Source organism: Centrocercus urophasianus, unplaced genomic scaffold (assembly GCF_019232065.1).
Source record: "Centrocercus urophasianus isolate 14NV4802_14NV808 unplaced genomic scaffold, USGS_Curo_1.0 seq_17, whole genome shotgun sequence".
NCBI classification, from domain to species: domain Eukaryota; kingdom Metazoa; phylum Chordata; class Aves; order Galliformes; family Phasianidae; genus Centrocercus; species Centrocercus urophasianus.
In genome coordinates, this window is record NW_024884722.1 from 11,235,895 (window position 1) to 11,259,473 (window position 23,579).

Sequence of the window (23,579 nt, forward strand, 5' to 3'; positions counted from 1 at the left end):
GCTCAGTGCAAGGACTCCAGTGAAAGTCATAAAAAGGAGGATCTGTTTGGGGACCTGGAACTCTGGGGGTGTGGAACGTAGTTTTCCATCTTAACTGTTTGCTACCACAAACTCAGTCCAGCCATTCTCTGTGACCCCCGCTCTGGTGTTTTTACAACAATCACATGCACATTTTTCCCCAAGATTTATATTAGAAACCATGCGGACGTTCCCTGAAATGATCTTATGCTGGTGGTAACGAGAGGCTGAAGAAATTATGGACTTGCTGCAGTCTGCTTATGAGCTCACTGTGAAACTGTGTTGTTTAAACCATTTAGCTCTTCTAGTAATTTATTAACAGCACTGGGGAAAGCAGGATTATATTACTAAGAGTTTAATATCTGTTTCCAGTTGCTTGAGGAGAAAACTATAATGTCATTTTATCCAAGTTAATTTTGGCAGTGGATATAAATCAAAGTATGCTCTTGCACTCTTCTCCTGGAGGATGTCACAGTTACCAATTATTCTACCTCAGGTCTTCACAGTCTCCTCTGGCACAGTACATACCTCCCAGCAGAGCTAGCCTTATGTAATAAAACAGATACCAGAGAATCAGCTTCAGCTTCTCATGTTACTTCAGGAAATTGTCTCAATCTATCAATCAGCTTCTCTACCTGAATGCCGAAGCCAGTGTTTCCTTTAGAGTGTATGAACTGTCAGATTTCATCTCAAGGAGCATGGGTCACATGTCCTTGCTCATAGGTAGTAAGCTTAAAGGCTTTTCCCAACAAATCGGATTAACTCTGTAGTCTCTTGTGCTGAACAGTAAAAGCCAGTAAGTAATAAACTGGAGTACCTGGAAAGATTGTTGGATTAATAAATGTCTGAGTGCGACCTGACAGTTTTATTTCAGTGCAACTTTGGTAAAGCAGGGGGTTATGTTCAAGGAGCCGAAACAGAAGGCAGCAGGTTGCAAGAGCCTAAATCCTGCAGCCCGTTATAGAGATGTGGTGTGAATTTTACCCAATAAGTATTAGGGAACTTTTGTTAGCCTTGAAATCTTGAAGTTTCTTTTGACTCTTTAGGTTTTTATCCAATAGACCAATAATAGTAATTGTGGTGAGTGGGAATGAGGACTGATTATTTAGGACTTGATTGAGGACCTTGATTGAGGACTGAGGAATTAGGTCTTTCATTTGATTGGCACTGACAATACTATTGACTTCAACAGAAGCATGCAAGCAATAAAATGAAGCTCTCTGAATGAAAAAAACATTTAAATCTAACCCTAGAACAAAAATCACCCAGGCCAATTTGCAAGAAATTAGTATATGCCACGAGTGCTGCTTAGATCGAGCAGCAAGGCAACACAGACAGCAGGAAGCGAGGAATTCACTTCAGCATAAAGATTCATTCTCAGCTCAGGGCATAAATACGTTGCACTCCATATTCATGATCTGCTTTTTTCTCTTCACAGAGAGTGAAATACGAGTCCGGCTGCAGAGCGCATCTCCCTCTGGCAGATGTAAGTGCCACAGCTTATACTCTGGGGGAATCAGGTATAACGTAGAGTGTGTAGGTGCTCTAGATATGTCTACGGTGTCTTGTGAATCCAGTCTTCATGATGACAGATAGCAGCATGTCATCCTTTATTCCCACTGTAAGAACTTCCATTTATCTCCCTGTATTGAACAAAGAAGCATGCTGTGGGTTAGGTGGTTGCAAGGATAGAGTTGTACTTAGTTCCTGAAATGCAGCTTGTGAAGTTTTGTTATGTCAATGGCACTCCTGAAAAATACAGCTTCTGAGATGTTCCTGAGTAAATTCCACTGAATGGTTTATCCCCAGGGCAGGATTACAGTTCAGTGAAACAAGGGCTTTTGGATAAATCTGGGTGCTTGTTTTTCATGCCAGGGACGGAGTTGGATGATGTCAAACGTTTACTGAAAGGAAGTCGATCAGCCAGCTGCAGCCCGACTCGGTCATCGTCAAGTACCCTCCCAATACCAAAAAAAGCTGTGGTGGAGACAAAAATGGTTACTGAGAGCTCTCAGTCAGGTACGTGGCAGAGGTCTGGAAGACTCCAGCATTGCTAACTATCCATTAAAATTCGTTTTACCGTAAAAATTCTCAGCTGTCAAGAACACCAGAGTAAGAATGCATGGTCTCTGTCCCAGATACAGAAAAAGGAGTAAAGTGTCGGAGGATTGTCCAGGGCCATCTTTGGGTGGTGAACTGTGTAATTCTATAAAATTAAGACATCCTGCTGACGCCAGGTTTAATTCAGAAGCGCTGCTGGCAGAGACAAGAGCTCTGCATAAATGTCTTAGAGCAGTATGATTTCTTATTGCTGAGCAAAATGAAGATAGCAGTGAAGACAACATTTGGATCAGTGTTCAATTTATTGGCCATACGGCAGGTTCAGAGATCAGTAAAACTTGATGGTATTATAAATACTATTTAGAATACTGTAACTGGCTTTCATTAATTATAAGCCTCCCTGTGGCGCTTGAGGCAGCGATGTTCGTATTCACTCTGCTGTTCTCCACCAGAATCTAGGAACGAGCAATGCCTTTTTACCTTCTGATGGCTAAAATTTTGTCTAAAACTGGGGATTTTGAACCAGAGCCACATGTGTGGGAAGCAAAATTTCTAGGTGTCCTGGTCCAGGGTTAACAGAATTATGGACCGAAGCACATTAAATGTTTTATTGTAGTATCATAGCATCCGTAAACAGTGAAGTCTTCTCAAAGTATTTTGTGAATAGTCAGGCTATCATGTCAGTCTTTATTCCATTCTTTTTAATTCAAGTGGGCTATAATCAGCTGGCATTTGAGATTGGTTATACTACATTAACCTGGAGTTGTTGCATGGACTCAACAAAAGTAATTGAAATTGAAGGCAAATTAAGTTCTCTGCCATGTAAACCTACAGTGCATACTAAGTCATAAGCCTAGTCCCTACTGTTTGTTTATTGTTTATTTTGTTTTATTTTTTTACAGTGTCAGGGACATATGATACAACTATACTAAATACAGCCCTCCCTCCATACACATGGTCCTCAACTCTGCCTGCTGGGTCTTCCCTTGGAGGATACCACAACAGCATGGGCCAGAGCTCTTCTTTGGTCAATGCTATGTCTCACTCTACAGGATCAGGTATGCTCCCTGGACTGCCAAGTCTGTAAGCACAAAACTCCACACTGAAATTGGGTCAATAGCAGTGCTCTTATCTGCACAGTTAGAAGAATTAAAATGAGGGAAGAACTGAGGTGGCAGAAGATATGCTTGGGTTTTCTCTGCTTTTCTGTAATTCTTTGATTTTGCTTCTACGATGTTTGTACTTGGAAGTCCTTTGTTGTGAGGATAGGCTGTCCTGGCTGCCTGATTTGTTTCAATTGTTGTAACTTTATTATTTACTTAAATGAGACCAGACTGTCTATCAAGACTAGTTTTAGACTAGTGAACTTTGAATTATCTTGGTTAATTGAAAGAAAAACTAGTCCTAACCATGCCATCCTCTAACGTTAAAGATCTAATCAATCAATGTTGGCAATGATTATAACTTGCAAAACCAACTTCCAAATGCCAGGGATGCTGTTAGAGTAAAAAAAAAAAAAAAAACAAGCACAAGAAGGTTAATAATGCCATACTAGCCAAAGCTTTGCTTTCTCACATTATCTCATGATTGCAGTTTTCTGTTATAGGTTCTTCTCAACTTTGTGAGTTCAGTAAAGGGAGTGGCTTCAGGTCACAGTTTTCAGTATTTTTCCTCTGTGCAATTATTTTACAATCACGCTGACTAATTTCTGTGGGCTGTAGAAGTGATAACATTTCACTTCCTCTTTTTACAGTTTTTGGTGTTCCGAATAACCTGGCTCCCAGCAGTCATACTCTGAACACAGGCCTGAGCACATCCTCAACAGGTCAGATTTTTCTCTTGTTCCCTTCACACTTTTACAATGCCACAGTCCTGCCAGACACATGCATTGAAATATTGCCCATATTACTCTGTTTCTCCTCTTTCCTCTGAATGTCAATAGCTTGTCTTTACACCACAGTTATTCTCTGGTTACAGAGGATTTATTCTGGGTGTATGCTGTATAGCTTGTGTAGCTGACATTAGGTCCTAACTACTTTTATTTAGGTAGCGAGGAAAATCGGCTATTTTCCAAGATTAGTAATTTGTCTATTGAAGCAGCCTGTTTCTTCCCCAGGACAACTCAGGATAACCCTCTGAGAGTTAAACTCATGTGTCCTAATCCATAAAGGTTTACTGCTGTCAGTTTTCCCTATAATTACCCTTTGTTTCACTTACGACTTTTGGTTGATGCTGTTCCCTACCACAAGAGCACCTCTCTTCCTTACGCAGTCACACATTTTTCCTACTCAGTGTTGTGTCATCATGCAGGTTCTCTGATTGAGCCTCTAGAGAGCAGGGTGCATGAAAGCAGTCTGTAAACTACATCAGATATTGCCACAGTGATTCTGACACTGAAGGTACCACCTTCAAGTGTTTACTTCTCTCTGGACAATACTTTGACGTGCAGTGTGTGCAGTTGTCTCATTAAACTTCCTCCAGTCACATCAAACTGGTTTCCCAAATCTACTTGTTTTCCCAAGTCCCATACTTCCAGAAACGTCCACGCAGCCATGAAAGTGGGCTTCCAATCTAACCTGAGTTGATGTTTTAAAATTGTCACTGTTAATAGTCCTGGGCCAATAATAACTTATATAGCAAGGGGATCTAAGGAAAAAATGCTTTGTAAGGTTTTGAACAGGAATGCTTAGAATTGTGATGTATCTACTAGCTGACAAAATTCCTTAGAAACCCTAAGGGTGATTTCTAACCAACAGGATTCTCTGAGGTCATCATTATTATCACTGGTTTTATTTTGTTTTCAGCCAGAACACCACTTGCACTGCAGGACTTCTCTAACTCCCATTGCATTGATTTTTTTCTTTGCAGTGTTTGGAGTTCAAAACAATCTGTCACCAAGCTCTTCAGCTCTGAATGCCACTGCAGCCTCTGCAGGTCAGAAACCTTTTAAGCATAAGCAAATAAGGGAGTCCCTGATGTGTACTACATTCTCCCACCTTTTCTGTGGTGACTATAATGTTCGTATTGACAGAGGTTCCTTTATTGCCATCTTCTGGTGTGGAGCAATGTGGTGTGAGGAGATTTTGAGGAACATTTCTTCTGTTTTGCATATAACAGGAGTGGCTTCCAGTGCCTGTGTAAGCACTATAAACTTGCTTGCTGGGAAAACCCTTGCTCATTTGAGTTTTACTAGGTGTCCTATTTGAGAAAAGATTCATGAATGGTGTATAGCCCAAGACTGGTATGCGTAGGTACTTTGCTATCCTTCATCTTTTTCATTCTGGAACTTCTTCATTGCAGCATATGGGATGAAGAACACTTCTCAGACAAACACCATGAATAGTACTGGTGTGTCTGCCTCAGCAGGTGAGTGTATCATTCACAGTTGCTTAGACATAGCTTTGTACAAGCATTTCATGATAAAAGTGAATTAGAGATTCATCCGATTCATCCATCTGAGTGGTACTAACATGTGACTCTTCAGGAGCATGACTTGTCGATATCAAGCTCCCTTACTAGAGCCTTTCAGAAAAGAAGGTAAATGAGCCAGGATGAGAAATCAGCTGGCCTGATTCAGATCTCTCCCACTTTGTGGTAACTTGGAGAATTTTATTGTAGCTATTTCTGTTCAACAGATAAGTAACTGGATAGAAGATGACATGTGACACTGTGTTTCATTTGAAACCAAAATATTTCCAAGGTTACACCTAAATGTTATTTTTCAGGTATATCAGCCTTAACCACTTGAAAATCAAGGAACTAACTTACGCATGATCAGATTGTTGGCTTTTTGTTGTTTGGTTGTTCTATTTTATGAGATAAACTGAGGTCTTTCTACTGGCCTGTGGTCTCTGAATAGCTGGGATTCATCTTTTCTGCGTAATGGCAGAAACGTGGCCACATTAATATTTTTAGCTTTATTTATATTGAGCTCAACTTCTGCGAGCTGCAGTTCAAAGCTTCATAACCGTGCCTGGCTCCCAAGTATATGAAGTGCTTTGTGCTTCACAGTGTCTCTTTTAAGGCACTCTTTAGCTTGAGATGTGATGGCTCTTGTGACCTTTGGATATCTCTCAAGACTGAATTTCTATGATTCTCTAATAGATGTGTTTCAAAAGAGAGGAGGTCAGTGAGCGAGTTCTTTCATTACGAACGTTGAATGCTCTTCATATCCTGTAGAAGTTGTTCCCATGCTGTTGAAATACACGTCTCTAAAGTTTAATGAGACACACAGCTCTTTTTATCTTCAAGTGACTGATGTGTATCTTGCTGGCTCCTTATAGAAGTGGCAAACCCAGTCATAATGGGACTCCCTGTTTTGATGAACAAAAGTGTTGTGGCTTGTAGTTACATGTTTATATGCACCCATCTCCTCCTCTGTTCCAGTATTTCCAATATTTCACCAATATTTCAGGTGGAACTGTTTTGAGCTCCCAGGGAGACGACTTTCTGCGCAAAGACTGCAAGTTCCTGCTGCTGGAGAAAGAGAATGCCCCAGCAAAGAAGGAGATGGAGCTCTTAGTCATGACCAAGGATAGTGGCAAAGTCTTTAGTGCATCTTCCACTGGGCTTAATGGAGGTAATTTCTCTTCCTTGGGATGTGTGACACACATATGGGTCTGCTGAGAGCAGAAAAATGGAGAGGGGGAATATGAATCACATCTCTGCAAGGGACATTTTGGAGACAAACTTTGATGCAGCCGGATGAACTGTGCCAGTGTAGGGTCTTCTCTGTCTGTGGAGTTGAGAGTTCAGGACGCTATGCCTGTATGCCACCCATGAATCTATGGCAGGCATTTAGCCTTTAACCACATCAGCAGCATCTATGTCTAACATATTTTGCCTTTGAAGCTCCAGGGTGTGCCTTGGGACATTTCTCAAAGCTTGGGAGTTCAAGAACTTCAAACTGATAGATCAGCAGCTAGCTTAAACTGACAGAGAGCTGTTCTTGCTACCTAATAAGAACCACGCTACCACGCTTTTAGACTCTGAGAAAAGAGTTGGCCTGGTTGTACTCCAATTGTAATGTTTTCAGTTGCATTTCATTCCAATTCAGGATCCTTTGCAGAAGACACCTTGAAGAAGGAAAAGCAGGGGCTTTCTTCTTACGTGGCAGATACTGGCCTGAAATCAGATACAAATGGTACGGGTCTTTGCTTGTGGCAGTACATGAGAACTACCTCTTTCTGTCTCCATTGACACCTTCTCTCTACAAACCCATGCTCCAAGTTCAGTGTTGTATGGAAAGACTGTTAAATCTTCTTTTATTATTACAGGAGGATTGAAATCAGCGCCAACAAGGGACAAAGCAACATATGCAGGTAAGTGGTGCTATTCATACTGTCATTGGAGGGAGCATCAAAGCACAGCATACAAAAAGCTGTTATCGAGCGTGTTGAATGATCTCTGCATGACAACGTCAAAGGAAGGTCATGTTTAAAAGGCTACTCCATCTGTAATGAGCAAAGCACATGCCACAGAAAGTGTTACCTGTGATTTTATTGTGGATGATTGGGCAGTTGTGGCACTTCTTAGCTGCTGGAGGAAGTCAGCTAGCTGACAGCAGAGTGCATCCTACTATCAGGATAGATTTGTGGGGAGGAGAGGGATCAAACCATTCTGGCTCTTGCTGTTACTTACAGCTTAGAAATGTACAACAGAATGACCCCAGAGCAATTGTGTTTGTGCAGCAGTTATTTTAAAAAGCGCTGGCTGTTGTACCCTGTTGGGATTCCCATTGGGAAGCTGTCTACAGCTTCCACAGGGATTAGAGTAACACCCAGTGTTCACAGAGTGAAATGTAAAGCTTTTTCTCCATTTATATAATGGATCTGACCTTGTAGTCCTTATTCTCAAGATATTCTTGACTCTGAAATTAAGGAGCTATTTACCATTTAATTCCCTCTTCCAGAAATACGAAATGGTGATGCAGGCGGTGCAATTGGATCAGCACCTTCCTGGTGTCCCTGTGGTTCCTGCTGTAGCTGGTGGAAATGGCTTCTGGGTTTGCTTCTGGCATGGTTGCTTCTCCTTGGATTGCTCTTTGGACTCATTGCTCTGGGTAAGAAATAACTACTAAAACTGGCCTGGATCACTGGCCTCTGTGTATTTAAATTTGAGACTGAACAGAATCCCACCTCTATGTATCCCTGTCTATGAGAACGATTGCTGCTAAGGTGAGAGAAGGGTAAGATACAGAGATAGGGTCTTCCTTCTGCTGGCAGGATCGAGTTTTACATGGAGGAACAAAACTTTCTGTGGGGCAGAAAGAAGCCAAGTGAATTGTAACTCGCTACCAGAGGAGCACATTCAGTACTCAGAATTGTGACCACCACCAAAATATTGCAAATGGACAGAAAGAATGAATAAGGAATATAAACCTTCTATAAGAGATTATATAGTTCTGGGGAGAGGAGGGTAGGGAAACTCCTGAGATGTCTTCTCTTCGGAGACTAACACATTCCGAAGCTGTCACTGAAACTCCAGATTTCCCTGCTAAAATAAGAGCTGCAAAAATAATCTTGCTAAATTCATTGTCCATAGCTGTCACAGCGTTGCCTTGTCACCACTGTTAGAAATTAGTATTTCAGTCACATGCCTGCATCAACATTTTCACTGTTTTACTTTAACCTTCCAGCGGAAGAAGTGAGAAAGCTGAGATCTCGTGTGGACAACCTGGAAAAAATAAATCACAGCTTCCTGACAGTTAACCAAGGGAATCCGTATTTAGAAAAAGATGTTTCTAAAGTGGATTTTCTTCATGGTGCGGCACCATCTTCAACCTTCCCTTTTGAAAATGAAGAATCAGTTTGGTTGATGGTGAAGAGCAGACTGAATAAGGAAATAGAACGAGGTGAGCAGAGTAAATACCTGTGATGCTTTGGACCAGATTATTGAAAGGGAAACGAATGGGTTTTATTTTCTGAGGGCCTAAAGACAATGACCTCTGGATTGCAATGCAATCTCTCAAAAGCAGAGCCCTCACCTGTCCTCACAGATAAGTTTTGCTGGGACACAGGATGCTGCCACTGATGCTGGTGCTGCATCCATCAAAGCTAGCAGGATGAGGAAAAAGGAAACTGTGGGCATGCCATCCTGCACCAGAATGTGTTGTTTGTTGAAGCAAGTGAGTTTTCCATTTTGAAAGAACTGCATGTAAAATTAATCCAAAGCTTATTGTGCTACTTTTAGTAGCAAGGGAAATATTATTTACTTTTGTTTTGATAGAAGCAGGCTAAGAAGTGAGGAGTCTACGTTTTTCCAGCTTCAGAAGTTTCGTGTAACTCCAAGCAGTTCAAAGGCTGGCAAAGAGCAAACTTCTCAAGGAAACTCACATTGTGTTTTCCAGACTGTGCTGTCTGCAGCCTCAAAATCCAGTTAGAGGGATCTTTGTATGCAAAGCAATTAGCTATTTTCTTGTGTAATGCAGTCTAACAACACCTTCGCTTCCTGTTGCAGGCTACTTCCGAGGGGAAAGAGGAGAACCTGGTATGAAAGGTATAGCCTTACAGTCTTTCTCTTCCTTTGTCCTATTCCTTGGTTATGGCAATGTTCAAGTTTGGAATGGATATCGCCGCTAGGGAAAGTTGGCAGTGAGAAAAATGATACTGGTTTATACTTACAGAACATGAAGCTGGTTTGCCATTTAAACTGTGGGGGGACCTGTTTCATGCAGAATTAATAGAGAAAATCCAATCCCACAATGCATTATAGAATGTTGAAAGGCTGGATCCTATATGTCACTACTGTGATGGGCCTGGTCCTGCATTGTGCTGTTGTGAAGTGTCCTTGTTCATCTAAAACTTGTTCGTGTTTTATTGAAGGCTAGAGAACAACTAGAAAAACAACAACAGAATGAGAAATACCTCCAGGATTTCTCCTGATTTTATTTTATTTTCCCTTTTTCTCAGGTGACATGGGATTGCAAGGTCCCAAAGGTGAGTCTGGAGTTTCTTGCTGTCTGAGGTTCTGTGGCAGCCTGCCGTAGGGCCTGGCATATGTGTATAGCCTATATGAATGTTTGTTACTTCTGAAGTTAGACAGGGAAACTGATGCATCTGATGTTTCAGATATTCTTGTGATTATCTTCATTTTCCTGGCAAAGGCAGTTTTAGAGGTCACAGCAGGAGAGAGATCAATTGTCACTTTGAATCTTGGAACTTCCTTTACCTGGTTGACAGTCATTCCTGAAATGAAACCATACCTGGCTTAATCACAGAGTGCTTGCGAGGATTTCATGCAACGTGAATAATTTAATCTATTGCATAAATACGAAAAATGCAGTCTGGCATTGCTGGGAAGGCAGAACCTCTAAACACAACAAGAACATAAATTCCTTTTTACATGGGGGTGAGGATTAGTCAGTGTGAGAAACAGTGAAAACCTTTTCCTAACTGGCTTTCTATTTCTTTCTTCCTGTAGGGGATCGAGGGCTTCCCGGTGTCCCAGGTGAGCAACAGTACAAGTCCCCTTTGAGGGATGAACTCTTAGTGACATTACCATTGACAAGAACAAGTTTTGCACTAGAAATCTAGCTCAGTATGATTTTCTGAAGAGTCAGTACTTAGTAGATTTAGTCCCTTGATTAATACCTTGATGCTGAACTACAGATGTTTGGTTATAAGCAAAGCCTCAGCCTGACTTCCGTATGGTTGAACATGTCTAATTTGTGAGTGTGAAGATCCCAGGCTACCTTTGAAAGAGTTCCACATCTATGTGAATACTTGGCACAGTGTTCTTGTGCTCTAATATGTATTGTGTTCTTCTAAAGAGATCCCTGTTCGAGTACCCACACTGCAAGTAGTATATCCTTCACCAGCTGCTGAGTCCCTTAGGGGTTCAGGTTGTTACACTGATTTGCAGGTTATTAATTCACAATACACAGATAAAGATTGTGAACATTTTTTTTGTGTTTTTTTTTCCAGGCATTCCTGGTCCAGCGGGGCACCAAGGACCAGAAGGACCAAAAGGACAGAAGGGCAGCATGGGTAAGCATATCTATCAATACTGAGTCTCTCACAGCAGATTTATAGTTGACTTGGGAATTATAGACATCAGCTTGCTGTGATCATTGCCTTTCACCATGGAAGTAAGCATGGATCTTGCTTGCCCAGTGCCAACTGTAAAGACAACTATTCTAACAAGGCTTTTGTTTTCTATAGGTGATCCTGGCATGGAAGGTCCCATGGGACAAAGAGGTCGAGAAGGGCTACCAGGGCCTCGAGGAGAGCCTGGACCACCTGGATTTGGAGAAAAAGGAGATAGAGGTAGGAACTAGGTTTCCAATTTTTTTGATAAAGCAGAGATAGACAAAAGGTGGAGTTGAGTCCTGAGTTTTCAGTTACTTCATGAATTTGATTTTGATTATTCAAATCTAATGTTCATTTTTAGATGTTTCCCAGAATGGACAAATCTGTCCTAAAGGGTTTTTGTGTCAAGCTTGCAAAAGACAAATAAGGCTCTTCTTTGTTTTATTGCATTTCACAGTCAAGTCTGAGAACCACTTAGTATCAAAGTCATCATCTTCCCAAAGCTTGGAAATGTATCTTGCTCATCCTGAAGTCCAGTGAGATGGGATTTTTTTCTTGTACAGTGCATGTTTACATACAGTGTGTTTTTGACTGACCAGCAGATTACCCTGAAGATTATTCGTGACTCTTACCAGAACAGAGAATAGTGGAAGATAGGGGGATGGAGAAGTGATATCACAGTTGTGTTCTATGGGATCTATTTATGTTCTTATTCTGCAGGTGCTGCAGGTCCTCCTGGGCCACCTGGTCCCCCAGGTTCTGCTGGCCTTAAAGGTAAATATCAAGATAGACAGAGAAAGCCTAACAGATTGACCAGGTGTTCTGTGAGGAGGAAATGGACACTCTAAAATTCTAACTTCATTTATGTTGCACTGCAGTAATCAGAAAAGTGGCTCAGTAGTCCTCATTTTAACTAAAACTGACTTTTGTAAATGCACACAATGTTTAGAGCAGTAAACTCCTGGAGATTTTTAGGGAGGGTGGGGGGTCAGCAGAGAGGTTTCCCGAAACATCCGTCTCTAAGATGTGTTGTGTTTCCAGCAGTTTTTATTCTGTTTTTAGAAATAATAAATTCCATGTCCCTAAAGGGCTGTTAATGACATTACAGCTTTACAGTCCATGTCACTGGGATCAAAAGAATTAATCGTACCTGAAGCATAGACCCCAACATCCCAGCAAAGATAGAAGGTTTTAATCTCTTTTCCTTACTTTAAGGAAAAACACTTCGTATGTGTTATAAGAATTAAGCTTATAGATTCAATATCCTGATTTTCAAGAGGCCAGAATGCCAATTCTAGGGTCTAGGGACATTCTGATCTTCTAAATACCTACTTGATTGTGAATGCTGTTGTGCAAACCTGAAGAGGTTTGTTCATTTTCTGATTGTGGTGTTACTGAAAGAAAACTCATGTTCCTTATTCATAGGTCCGATGGGTTCTCCAGGCCCTCAAGGACCTCCAGGTGAGTGCTGCCTTTATTTGCTATGGCATCTTGCAGAGTAGAGCGAAAAGGAGCAATAGCTTCTCACAGTTTGTGTTCCGTAGTGTTGAGTGGGATGAATTAACTCCCTCACCTCATTTTTCTTCAGGTCCTCCTGGCCTTCAAGGATTTAGAGGAGAAGCAGGTCTCCCAGGTGCTAAAGGTAAACTTCCCTTCCTCTGTGCTGTGACAATGGTACTAGCTGATGTTCTTCTCCGGTACTCTGAGCAACAGACTTGACATGAGCATGGAACACTGAGATGTAAGAGGAAGAGAAAAATGTAAGGGGAGGGAAAGGGGAAGAGTATCAGACTTCATGATTACAAGCAAATATTGAGAAACAGAAGAGACAGGTAATAGAAAAGTCTGAATGAGAATTGAATGAGGTCTGGGTGCTATAATGATGGATGGAGCTATAATGAAGGAAAGGAAGTTGCAGTTTGAGTTTCTCGGATACGGAGTTTCTGTATTTCCCTGTGAATTTCCTTGGTACTTGAAATTCCTTTCCCTTCTGACTTGTTGCTACCTATCCATGTATCTTGCAGGTGAGAAAGGAGCTACTGGATCCCCAGGACCCAAAGGTATATCAATCAATTAAATTTTTTGACTCTTACTTAGGTTCCTTCAGATATGGATATTGTTCATAGAAGTTAGCCGTATTCTTCTTTGTCTTCTTATTTTGTGCTCTGATCAGAGAGCAGACTTGTTCTCTGATGGAAACATTTCACAATGAAGCAATCTCACAGAGTTCTTCCTTTTTGTACTGCAGGTGATCAGGGTGAGAAAGGAGCTCGTGGAATGACAGGTCAGTAGATTGTATTCTTGAAGTATCAGCTTGTAAAATACACATGTGCTTTGTTTTAATTTTAAAAAATATGTATAGTCCAGAAAATGCTAGTTAGCTTTCTGAAAAATTATAAAGATGTTACTGTTTATAGGAGTTTTATTTTTGTACCCAAGTTCTCATCAAATAGATCGTATCCTTGATAGCAATCTTATTTTTGGTGGGTGGAAATCCCTCATGTGCTGTGCATTCACTTCCCTTGAGCATTTCTAATGCCCAGAGAAAGTCATGAGTCATAAACTTTGAACATCCTATCAGTGCTTTTTTCAATTGCAAAACACCAAGTATTACTGACAGTCATAGATTATATCTTCACCAAGATTTGATTCATTTTTATGTCATCTAATTACAGGTGAACAAGGCTCAAGAGGCATTCCTGGTCCTCCAGGAGAACCAGGAGCTAAAGGACCTGCAGGTGCGTAACAGAAAATAGTTGGGTTTTTGGCCACTGTAATTTCTACTAAGCATCTGTTTTTATGAGTCCAAACGAGGGAAGAGCTTGGGAGTGGAATCCTTGATAGTGATCACCAATCTTCTCTCTAAATAGCTAAAACTAATTGGTATGCTCAAAAAGTTGTCCTTACGCTTTCAAGTGAACTTTTTCAGGATCTTCAGTAACTACAGCTAAGGTTTTATTCAAATGCAAGGAGATTTATTGTGTTTAAGGCTGTACTCTGCATAGTAGGAGGACAGGCAACTGTGGTACTATTACACCAGTCCCTAACAATCTGTTTTCTTCGAACAGGACAAGCTGGCCGTGATGGACAGCCAGGTGAAAAAGGTAAGAGATTCCTCTGCGGTAGAAGAGCAAATACTTCTGATGTGGCTGGTGGCTAGTTTGTAAAAGGAGTGAAGAAGATGGCAGTAGATTTATGCTGTGTGGGATATGTCTCGACGTCTCGGAAAAACTGTATGAAGTCAACCTTGTAAGCATGGAAATATAACATATAATGGAGCTGGCTGTAAATCTGATAGAATTATTCTCACTCCACGACTCTTTTCTGTTCATCTCCAAGTACATGATGCTGAAACTATCCACTTGGCCGTGAGGATACAATAGATAGAATGTGGCAGGATGCCTGGTGATGAAGTTTGAATGAATTGGTTGATTATAAATCAGCAAATTGCAGGTCACTAACAAGATTATATTCCTAGGTGAACCAGGTCTCATGGGAATGCCAGGAGCCCGAGGCCCTCCAGGTCCTTCTGGAGATGCAGGAGAGCCAGGTAAAAGCACACAGGGAACAAAAACGTTTTCTTGGTCAGGAATCCACCTCTGTCAAAGATTTCTGGTCTTATTTTGAAGTTAATGCTGGCAGAGGACCTCTGTAGTGTAAGAAAGCAATGAAAATAAAATACAAAGGGAATCCCAGACCATTTGTGATCTCAGGATTGTGCACACTGCACACAAGAGTTTCAGCTGCTAGAAGCCAACATTCAATTTATATACCAGGTGCTAAGCTGACTTGCAGCACTAGTGTGCTGTGATTTTAAGCAAATGTAATCTTGCCTTTTCTTCCTCCTGCCCAAAGTTTGTTTGAAAAATTGTTTTAAAATCTTTGATTTTTTTTGCCTTTTTTTCCCACCTAGGTCTTACAGGACCCCAGGGACCACCAGGTAGGTTTTCTCACCATGTCCCAGTTTTTTGTCAGTGATGCACTTTTGGTATGGACTCAAAACAAAAAAGTTCTAATTTTCCCTCTCTGCAGCTCGGGGCTTCCAAAGTAATATCCCAAGTTTCTGCATCTCCCTTGATTTTGAGATAGATTTTGCATAAGTTTTGAGGAATGCAGAGCCTTGGAGCACATGTTTAGTTTCTTTTGTATCGCTGAAAAGTCCTTGTAATTAGCAGCAGAAACAGAGGGGAGAGGGAGGGTTGTAGTAGAGATGGAAAAAAGGATGTGATGTTCCACAGGCAGAATAGTGTGGAGAAGGCCAAATCACCAGGGAATTTATCCAGGAGCCTCTGAAAAGGGAGCAGTATCTGTGAGAAGTTACAGGCAAACCTAGGGAGCAGTGAAAGATGGGAAGCCCCTACTTCTGCCCAAGGACACTCTTGGCTCAGTCCACCATGAATTCCTCCACCTTGTGAAGTAGGCACAACCTGCTTATAAATGCTGAAAGCCAGGTTTTGCAGTAGGAAATGCCTTCTATAAATCTATTAGTGAAGCTCACTGGAGTATGTGAATAAAACCAAACAACGTTTCTACTAATTATTTTAAATTGTTCTTCTTCCTAATTTTAGGACTTCCAGGCAACCCAGGCAGACCAGGGGCTAAAGGTGAGTTTTGTTTCTTCCTTAATATTTGTTTTCTTTCTATGCTCTTAATTTTAAAGAGGATTATCTGTTCTGTTGACCAGTCTCTGAATCAACAGTGGCATCTAGTGGCTTTAGGAAAGGAAGGTTTGTGGAACAAGCAATAGCAGAACCTCCCTGACCAAACATGACATGCAGGATGTCTGCTGAGGCACTCAGCATAGTTCTGGAAGAGAAAACCTTAGCAAAATCCATTCTACCCTGGATGTATGAGTATGATGTCTGGTAACTGCAACGGAAGTTGTGCACCTGCCTCTGATAACTCTAGGCCCGTTGTCAATTCTGGCAGATATGGTGCTTGGAAAGATCAGAGAGAATCTGAATGATCTCTGGATTAAGCAGGCTCTTTTGCTTCCTCCATGACCTTCTAATAATACGATTTCTTAGATGAGAGATCAAGGGCAAAGAGAATAGAAATCACATGTTTAATAAGAGAGATAAGGCAATATAATTGAGCTAGTGACAAATCTTTCCCAGAAATTGAGTTCATATTTATCACTTTCTTTTCTTAGGAGAACCTGGATCTCCAGGCAAAGTCATAAGTGCTGGTATGTATTGCTGTGAGAGTTCAAACTCTTCCACTTGTGGACAATTTTCTGTTTTTTTTATTATCCCCTCCAAATTAATCTTGACTGTGCGCCAGACCTGTGCTGGCAGCTCTCAGTGTTGGGAGAATACGTATGCAACAGATTGTCAAATCATTCCTTGAGAACAGATTTGTTTGCAGCATGTGTGTGTATTTGTATGTGTACAAGTGTCTGTGTTTGTGTTTCAGAGGGTTCATCAACTATTGCTCTGCCAGGCCCACCAGGTCCTCCAGGACCCATGGGCCCCACTGGACCTCCTGGTGTTCCAGGTAAGGAAGCTGCTCCTCTGCAGAGTTTTTTTCTTGCAGGCACCTTGCATTGCTGTGTATCCAGTTTTTAATTTAGTAAGTAATGTTGGTTGTCTCTTCCGTGCTACCCTGTCTGGGAGGCAAGATTGCTCAAGCAGTCTAGATATTCATGGTTCTCACCCTTCCCTGCAGAAAGCCCAATATCTCAGGCAGAGTTAGGGAGGCAGTGGCCCTGGGGGAGAAATGAGTTACAGTTACAAGGCAGTGGGACTAAGGGAGGGCTGAAAGATGAAAAAACAGGGAACCCTGTTGTTTTTTCTTGATCTGATGAGAACCAGCTAGAGAGAGGTCAAATTCAGCAACTCAATGCAAACTTTATTGCTTCTCAGGAAAACAAACTTACGTCTGATTTCTTTCCTTGCATTAGAATTGAAGTCAGTATGTGTTTTCCGGTCTTACCTTTGATCTCAAGACAACAGAAATCCCACTGGGCTTTGATTTTCATAGCATTGCGTGCCTCTCCCAGCTGTATAGTTGGAGCTAATCCTGGAGCTGGTTTGGTAGATCAAGACTTTGCAGCAGACAGTGCAAGAGGAGGGTTCAATCTGCTGCATTTCTTTTGTGGTCAGTGCTATTCTGGTAATTTCCCCAGTCCAAGGGGCACTGAGCACATCAATGGCCAGAGGATGGGTAATCAGCCTCTTTACCAGAGCTTCCAGTCATACAAGATGAGACACTGATGAATTCATATCCCCATAGCAATTCTATTAATTGAGCAAACAAATTCATTATATTTTCTGTTCTTATAAAAGACCTATTGATTCTCTTCTGCTACTAGAATATACAGCCAGGAAAACCTCATACAATCTTTTTTTTTTTTTTTTTTTTTAAACCAGGTCCTATTGGGCCAGCTGGTCTCCCTGGACAACAAGGTACTGTTCTCTGTCAGCCCTGATTCTGCTCCTTTTGGAAATGGAATTCACCAGTTTTCTTTTGTTTCTAGTCTCTAAGGCCTTGGCACAATCTCACTCCCTTTTGTTTGCGGATTTCTTCCTTTCAGTTCATTTTCCTGCATTATTGGGCTTAATTAATCTTTTGAAGAATTTCCATTCTTCCTTTTTTTTTTTTTTTTTTTCTCTTTCTCCATTTCTAGAGGAAGGGAGGAATAGTAAGAAAACCAGTGTGATGTGAAAGCTGAAAATGTTTGGTTTTTTTTTTTCCTCTTGTTATTTTTTTCTGGAAGCTGGCATTTCTATTGTACTTCTCAGCTGCAGTTACGTTCCTGTAGTGGGGGATATAGCTTGGCTGGATGCTTCCTGTTGTTTTGAGAAGTGCAAGAACAAACTAGAGCGAAATTACAAATAATAATGTCATTGAAATCACTGTCAATTAGGTAGACATCTGTTTGGAAAGGCCTGAGCAGAGCTGACTTTCCTAAGAGCTCTTAGCTATTTTTCTATGATCCTGTTAGAGCAAATTGTAAAGTCATTTCCGCATTTGAGTCCAGTGTCCCCCAGACTCGGGGACTGAACTCAGGCTCCCAGTTCACACAAGCAAAGTTTGAACCCGCTGTCAGGGGGAGGAGGAGTGGATACGAAGTGTCAGCCTCTGTTAACTAATTTGCTTTCTCCTCTTCTCCTGTAAAAGGTCCACGGGGTGAGAAGGGATCCGCAGGTGAAGCTGTGATAGAAACTATCAGGACAGAAGTCTCGTCACTGGCATCTCAGAGTAAGTAAGCCTGGCGTTCTACTCCTTTTTTTGTACAGGTGCTGGAGACCTTGGGGCCTGCTTACAGCTAACAGGAGGTGTATCTGCCTCATTCCCCTCAGCAGGCTCTAGGACAAGTGTGTGTGCATGTGTTTGGTGGTGGAATGCTACCATGGTGGGACAGATACCTCTTCTGCCCTGCTTCTCATCTGTGCATCCTAAAGTACTTTCAAAACTAACTAGGTGGTTCCAGGCCCAGGATACAAATAGAAAATCAGTGGGGCCTCAGTTTAGCCTTTTGGTCACCGTGTTTGCGTAGGGCAGTTCCCTGTGTTGGATGAACGTGGAGCCATCTGCAAGTGGAGAACCAGTTTAAAAGAGCATGTTAATCTGAAGAACAGGGAAGGAAGGAAATAAGAATATCTCAGCAAGTTAGAGGGTGAATTCACAGGAGAACAAATGCTGTATCAGTATGGTAATTAGTAGAGCAGAATAGAATGATTTAGCAGTGTCCTGAGCAAAGTGCCAGCTTGCTCTGTGCAGTTCTAGATATGTGATGCACATCAGTATTCCTAGGGTCTAGGACCTCTGCAAGAGTGCAAAAGAGGCAGGACAAAGAAGGGCATAAAGCCATAAATGGTACTTGCCAAATGAGGTCATATAAATCCCAGACTGTGCTTCCATACCACCCCATCCCTCATGCAGTTTTGGACCTCTGCATCACTGAGCTTTAAGTTTGTGCCTCCACTAAAAGGCAAAGATCCATTTCCAATAAAGACAACATGGTGCAGATACTTGTTAAATTATAGCTGTGCCATAGTCTCCTTTCTCCTCTCCTTGAAAGGTCTTTCTTTCTTTCTCTACCCTCTGAGTCTGTTTTTTGCTCACTCCCCCAGCACCTGTTGCTCTTTAGAGAGATTACCTCCCTTTTTTTTCGATATGCTTCCAGACTGCTCAGTGCTGTATTTTGCTTTCTGTCCCAAACCCCATGTTGGTAACCAAACATCCCTCCTTTCCCATCTCTGCCTCAACTTTGGCTTAGGTCATCCAGGTCCTACCTGAGTCCACTGTTGACTGTAAGAACTTCTATCAGCAACACAACTGTCTCCATAACAGCATTAGCTTCACAGCAACAATTTTTCCTTTTTTTGTGTTTCACTTGCACAGTGTTGGGAGATATACAAGGGCGAGCAGGACCACCAGGTCCCCCTGGACCACCAGGTATGTAATATAGTGGAGATCAGTGTGTAAGCAGGGACACACCACCACCTCAGCACACTTCTGGGCTGTGCATTTGGCTCTGTAAATACCCTATAACAATCATGTTTATTTCATTGTCAGGTGAATCTGTGCAGGGACTTCCTGGGCCTCGTGGTCCCCCTGGTAAGAGCTTGTTTCTCTGAAACAACCCTGGAAAGTGGGTGGTTTTTTCAGTGCCTCTGTCCTGTGCTTTGCAGAATGTCATGTAATGATCTTGGACACGTTGGAAATTGTTAGGACTGGCTATACTGGAAGTGGAATCTCCCACCGTGATGGGTTCTTACTAATGTAGTTTCACAGTAGTAAGATGCTGCCCAAGGGATGAGATTTGCTTTGGACACGATTTGCTAGACAGACTTGTGAATCATAAAGGGAAGATGCTCAGTGTGCTCGTATCCCCATAGAATACAATGAAATAATTTTGTATTTAATTCTTGTATGGCCTTAACTTCCATCTGGAGACAGATGTAGCAGCACTGATCACGAGGAACACATCCTTACACCACTTCCTGTAGCAAAATGGTAATTTTACCTTACAAAGCCAGAAGAGAATACTGCAGGAAGGCATGAGATAGGAGCATAACCCCATTCCTTGCTCTCTAGTCAGTAGCAAAGGGTGAGGCTATGAACTTTCCCTATCAGTGAAACAGAAGCCATCTGGGATAGACATACTGCACCACAAAGAAACACATTTCTCTGTCCTACATTTGGTGATAGCAGATGATAATGGAAAAAAAAATAGCAAGCATGGATAGGTATGCATGGAAAAAACAATGATACTATCCTGTACCTGGAAATATTTGAGTTATGTCCATGGCTGGAGGTGGAGCTGTTCTGATATGTTTACTCATGTTACTGAAGTTTTTTCTTCCTGAAATCTGTTTGTGTCTCTCTTGCATAGGATTGCCAGGACCTTCAGGCCCACCAGGGAGACCAGGATCTTCAGTGTCCACCTCAGGTAGGCCCTTCAGATTCATTCACTCCCTTGTGCCCTGAGAATGTCCTGTTTGTTTTGGTCTGTCCTTGGTTATAAAGATGGAGCCAAAGGAAAGTTGTATCATGTCTTGTTGGCTGTCATAAAGAAATGTGTTTGTTTTACTTACAGAAACATTTGTCTCTGGCCCACCCGGTCCACCAGGTCCACCAGGCCCGAAGGGAGACCAAGGTGAGTCCCACTGCCTTACCAAGACACTGGGTGGGTGACAGCAACACAGACTGAAAAGAAGGAAGGAAGCACTTGGAGGCAGAAACTCTCCTGCCTTTCTTTGGCTATAAGAATGATCACTAAGTAGGACTCCTGTCTGCTTCCATTAAAAAAAAAAAAAAAAAAAAAAGTCATTTTCAAAGAAATTTGTTAGCCTATATTGCTGGTTTCAAGGCAGTTGTTCTCTTCAGATCCCAACTTTGTGTCATGTCAGATTTGCCATTGAAGGGGGAATCAGTGGGGAACAATCTTTTTTTAAATACAACATGGGGTTGGTAAGTCAGTGTAAGGAGGTGTCCCTGTTGAACTTAGCTCAGCTCTCGCCTGGCAGGAAGAAGTGGGATTTACTCCCTTTACCCACTCTGCCTTGTAAATTGAAAGCCATGAGAGTATTCTGCAGTGTGGGCTGAGATATTGTAGGAAATCAAAGCCAAAAAAAAACTAACAATGCGCCTCTGCTTCCATGTTCACAGGTGAACGAGGTCCACGAGGATTCACAGGTAAGGAGGCTTCCAGGGCTTGTTGTTGAGGTGCAGTGTAGTTTTGTATATGACACCTCTTCTTTTTCTGTGTCCCGTGCAGGTGAACCAGGTGAACCTGGCCTTCCAGGATTCTCTTCCCATGGTCAGTCTGTACCCTTTTTCCTCATTTGAATGCATTGTCCGTAAGCTGAAGCCAGGGGCAAAATCCACACGGCTTATACCTTTGAATTTCTGACTCTCCTTTGCAATTGACAGGTGGTACAGTCACCATGCAGGGACCTCCAGGCCCACCAGGCCCACCAGGACCTAAAGGTGAAGTTAAAATCTACCTTCTTTCTGTGTTAGTGGCTTCACACAGCCATGTCTGGTTAAAACTGAAGGATGGAGCAACCTAGTCTCTAGAGAATTAGAGCTATTCCCACCCTTGCCTTTTCAGGCACAACAGAAGCATGGCAAATGAGTTTCTTCAAGAGCACGGCCCTGGGTGGCTGCTGTGGCCTCTTCTGCTTTTCCCAAACAAGCTGTTCATCCAATTTAGTCATTGCAAGGACTAGGTGGTTGCCTGTCTGGTGACACATAGCTTAGCTGTTTTACAAACCAGGTCTAGAGGATGCAGTGACGCTTACAAATAATTGTCTGTCTCTCTCACTCTGGTATCCAGGTGATGCAGGTGTCCCAGGCGCTCCTGGCATCCCAGGAACATCTCGAGGTGAGAGGCTATCATTGCTCTGATACTATCAGGAAATGCTGGCATTGCTGGTGGAGATTTACAAAAAATTCCTTTGAGTTTTATGAAAATGTGGATGTCAGTTTAATGCTGATTGGATCTGTGTACAAAACCTTAAAGAACGTGAGGTGTCTCTACACTGTGGTGACAGGAGTCATGCAGGGCCCACTTTACACCTTGCTGTGGAGACCAATAAGAGGTCCTTAAGCTGGTTTTCCACGAGCCAGATGGGATTAGGAGTAGTGGGGTTAACCTAAAGAGTTTGAGTGCTTTTTGGATCTCTATCCATGTTTCTGCAGAGCATTGCATTTAGTGCACAAAATGAGTGCACTATCTATCTGTCTGAAGCCAGGGAGGTTTCTGGGCTCAACCCTGCAAAGTTGGGTAGGCTGAATGATAACATACCAAATGAAATGAAAATGTTAGACTGCTTAATAGTCCATGTTTAAACTATGTTTGGAGATAGAAGGACTCTATAGTTCATTCCCCAAACTCTTCCCAGAAGAGGGAAGGGTTCGCTGCAAGCATCCATTAGCGTTTCTTGGTCGAATGCAGACATGCCAAAAACTTTCCTTGCAATATTTTCTGTAGGTGGATCCAGACAAATCCAGGGACCCCCGGGGCCTCCTGGGCCACCAGGTCCTCCTGGCCCAGGTGGAAGTTCCTCTCAAGAGATTCAGCATTATGTCGCTGATTACCTGAAAAGTGAGTATAACCAGGATTTGCACAGGTCAGCTGATGCACGCCTGTCTTCCTTTTGTTCCCTGAGCCCCTTGTCACTTCTCCTGTTAGAAGCAGCAACCCTACTGCTCTGGCTTTATTTTTGTTGAATAATACTGAGTGCCGTTGCCTACTGTAGCCTCTGCAGAACTTTCTTTCATTGGCCCTGATTTTCACCCCCAACCCCTTCCCCCCCCCAAAATAAAACAAAAAAGGGAATTTAGTGGTTGTGTATCTGGCCATTATTTTCACCTAGTGACATGGGTGTATCTTGGGCTTCCTTCCTAGGTGATAACATAAGGCATTATTTGACTGGTGCCCAAGGTCCTCCAGGCCCTCCAGGCCCACCTGGAATCCTCACCACTGCAGATGGGAAGAGTTTTGATTTTGCAGAGCTGGCTACCCGTGTTATGAGCTATATGACAAGTAAGCATCATTTTCCTGTGCTGGTAAGCTCTGTGAGTATCAGGTCACACTCTCTGCTAAGGACATGAGGGCAGACAACACTCTTTAAGGTGCAGCTCCTCGGGCCTGTCTTTTGCACATCTTGGCTCAGGACTTCACACAGCTGAAGCGACCTCTGAACCTTTAGATTAACTAATAGTTGCTGTTTAAGTAGTCTCATATTAAATGTTAGCTGTTAGAATCTTTAATGTCCCCATGTCCCAAGCACAAGTGTCTGTATTTGATTTTGTATGTGGTGTCAGATTTTTAGGGCTATCTTATCTTCTTGGAGCCCTCCTAAAGTAGATGAAATTCCCAGTGCTTTTGGAAGCAGCTTAGAATCTTGGAGCAGAAACCACACTGCTGTGGAAATGACCATGCTATGTGAAACTGCAACTGATTTGTGTTGTCCTGCATGGGAAACCCATTTTACTAGCTAAACTGGATTAATT

General features: G+C 42.2%; 1 protein-coding gene across 1 annotated transcript in view; it reads left to right on the forward strand.

The window, feature by feature from the left end:
* COL17A1 (collagen type XVII alpha 1 chain) overlaps positions 1-23,579 on the forward strand; it is a 40,066-nt gene that overhangs the window by 9,587 nt on the left and 6,900 nt on the right. Inside the window, exons 8-47 of the mRNA XM_042818925.1 lie at positions 1,457-1,504; positions 1,894-2,037; positions 2,982-3,137; positions 3,833-3,904; positions 4,948-5,013; positions 5,380-5,445; positions 6,494-6,658; positions 7,136-7,222; positions 7,356-7,400; positions 7,991-8,140; positions 8,717-8,932; positions 9,538-9,576; positions 9,990-10,016; positions 10,501-10,527; positions 11,004-11,066; positions 11,241-11,345; positions 11,829-11,882; positions 12,534-12,569; positions 12,697-12,750; positions 13,133-13,168; positions 13,357-13,392; positions 13,784-13,846; positions 14,177-14,212; positions 14,587-14,658; positions 15,022-15,048; positions 15,677-15,712; positions 16,261-16,296; positions 16,524-16,604; positions 17,480-17,515; positions 18,231-18,311; positions 19,458-19,511; positions 19,632-19,673; positions 20,452-20,508; positions 20,656-20,715; positions 21,228-21,254; positions 21,337-21,378; positions 21,492-21,548; positions 21,898-21,945; positions 22,555-22,668; positions 22,972-23,109. Coding sequence (XP_042674859.1) covers positions 1,457-1,504; positions 1,894-2,037; positions 2,982-3,137; positions 3,833-3,904; positions 4,948-5,013; positions 5,380-5,445; positions 6,494-6,658; positions 7,136-7,222; positions 7,356-7,400; positions 7,991-8,140; positions 8,717-8,932; positions 9,538-9,576; positions 9,990-10,016; positions 10,501-10,527; positions 11,004-11,066; positions 11,241-11,345; positions 11,829-11,882; positions 12,534-12,569; positions 12,697-12,750; positions 13,133-13,168; positions 13,357-13,392; positions 13,784-13,846; positions 14,177-14,212; positions 14,587-14,658; positions 15,022-15,048; positions 15,677-15,712; positions 16,261-16,296; positions 16,524-16,604; positions 17,480-17,515; positions 18,231-18,311; positions 19,458-19,511; positions 19,632-19,673; positions 20,452-20,508; positions 20,656-20,715; positions 21,228-21,254; positions 21,337-21,378; positions 21,492-21,548; positions 21,898-21,945; positions 22,555-22,668; positions 22,972-23,109 — 2,799 coding nt within the window. The remainder of the gene's footprint in view (positions 1-1,456; positions 1,505-1,893; positions 2,038-2,981; positions 3,138-3,832; positions 3,905-4,947; positions 5,014-5,379; positions 5,446-6,493; positions 6,659-7,135; positions 7,223-7,355; positions 7,401-7,990; positions 8,141-8,716; positions 8,933-9,537; positions 9,577-9,989; positions 10,017-10,500; positions 10,528-11,003; positions 11,067-11,240; positions 11,346-11,828; positions 11,883-12,533; positions 12,570-12,696; positions 12,751-13,132; positions 13,169-13,356; positions 13,393-13,783; positions 13,847-14,176; positions 14,213-14,586; positions 14,659-15,021; positions 15,049-15,676; positions 15,713-16,260; positions 16,297-16,523; positions 16,605-17,479; positions 17,516-18,230; positions 18,312-19,457; positions 19,512-19,631; positions 19,674-20,451; positions 20,509-20,655; positions 20,716-21,227; positions 21,255-21,336; positions 21,379-21,491; positions 21,549-21,897; positions 21,946-22,554; positions 22,669-22,971; positions 23,110-23,579) is intronic.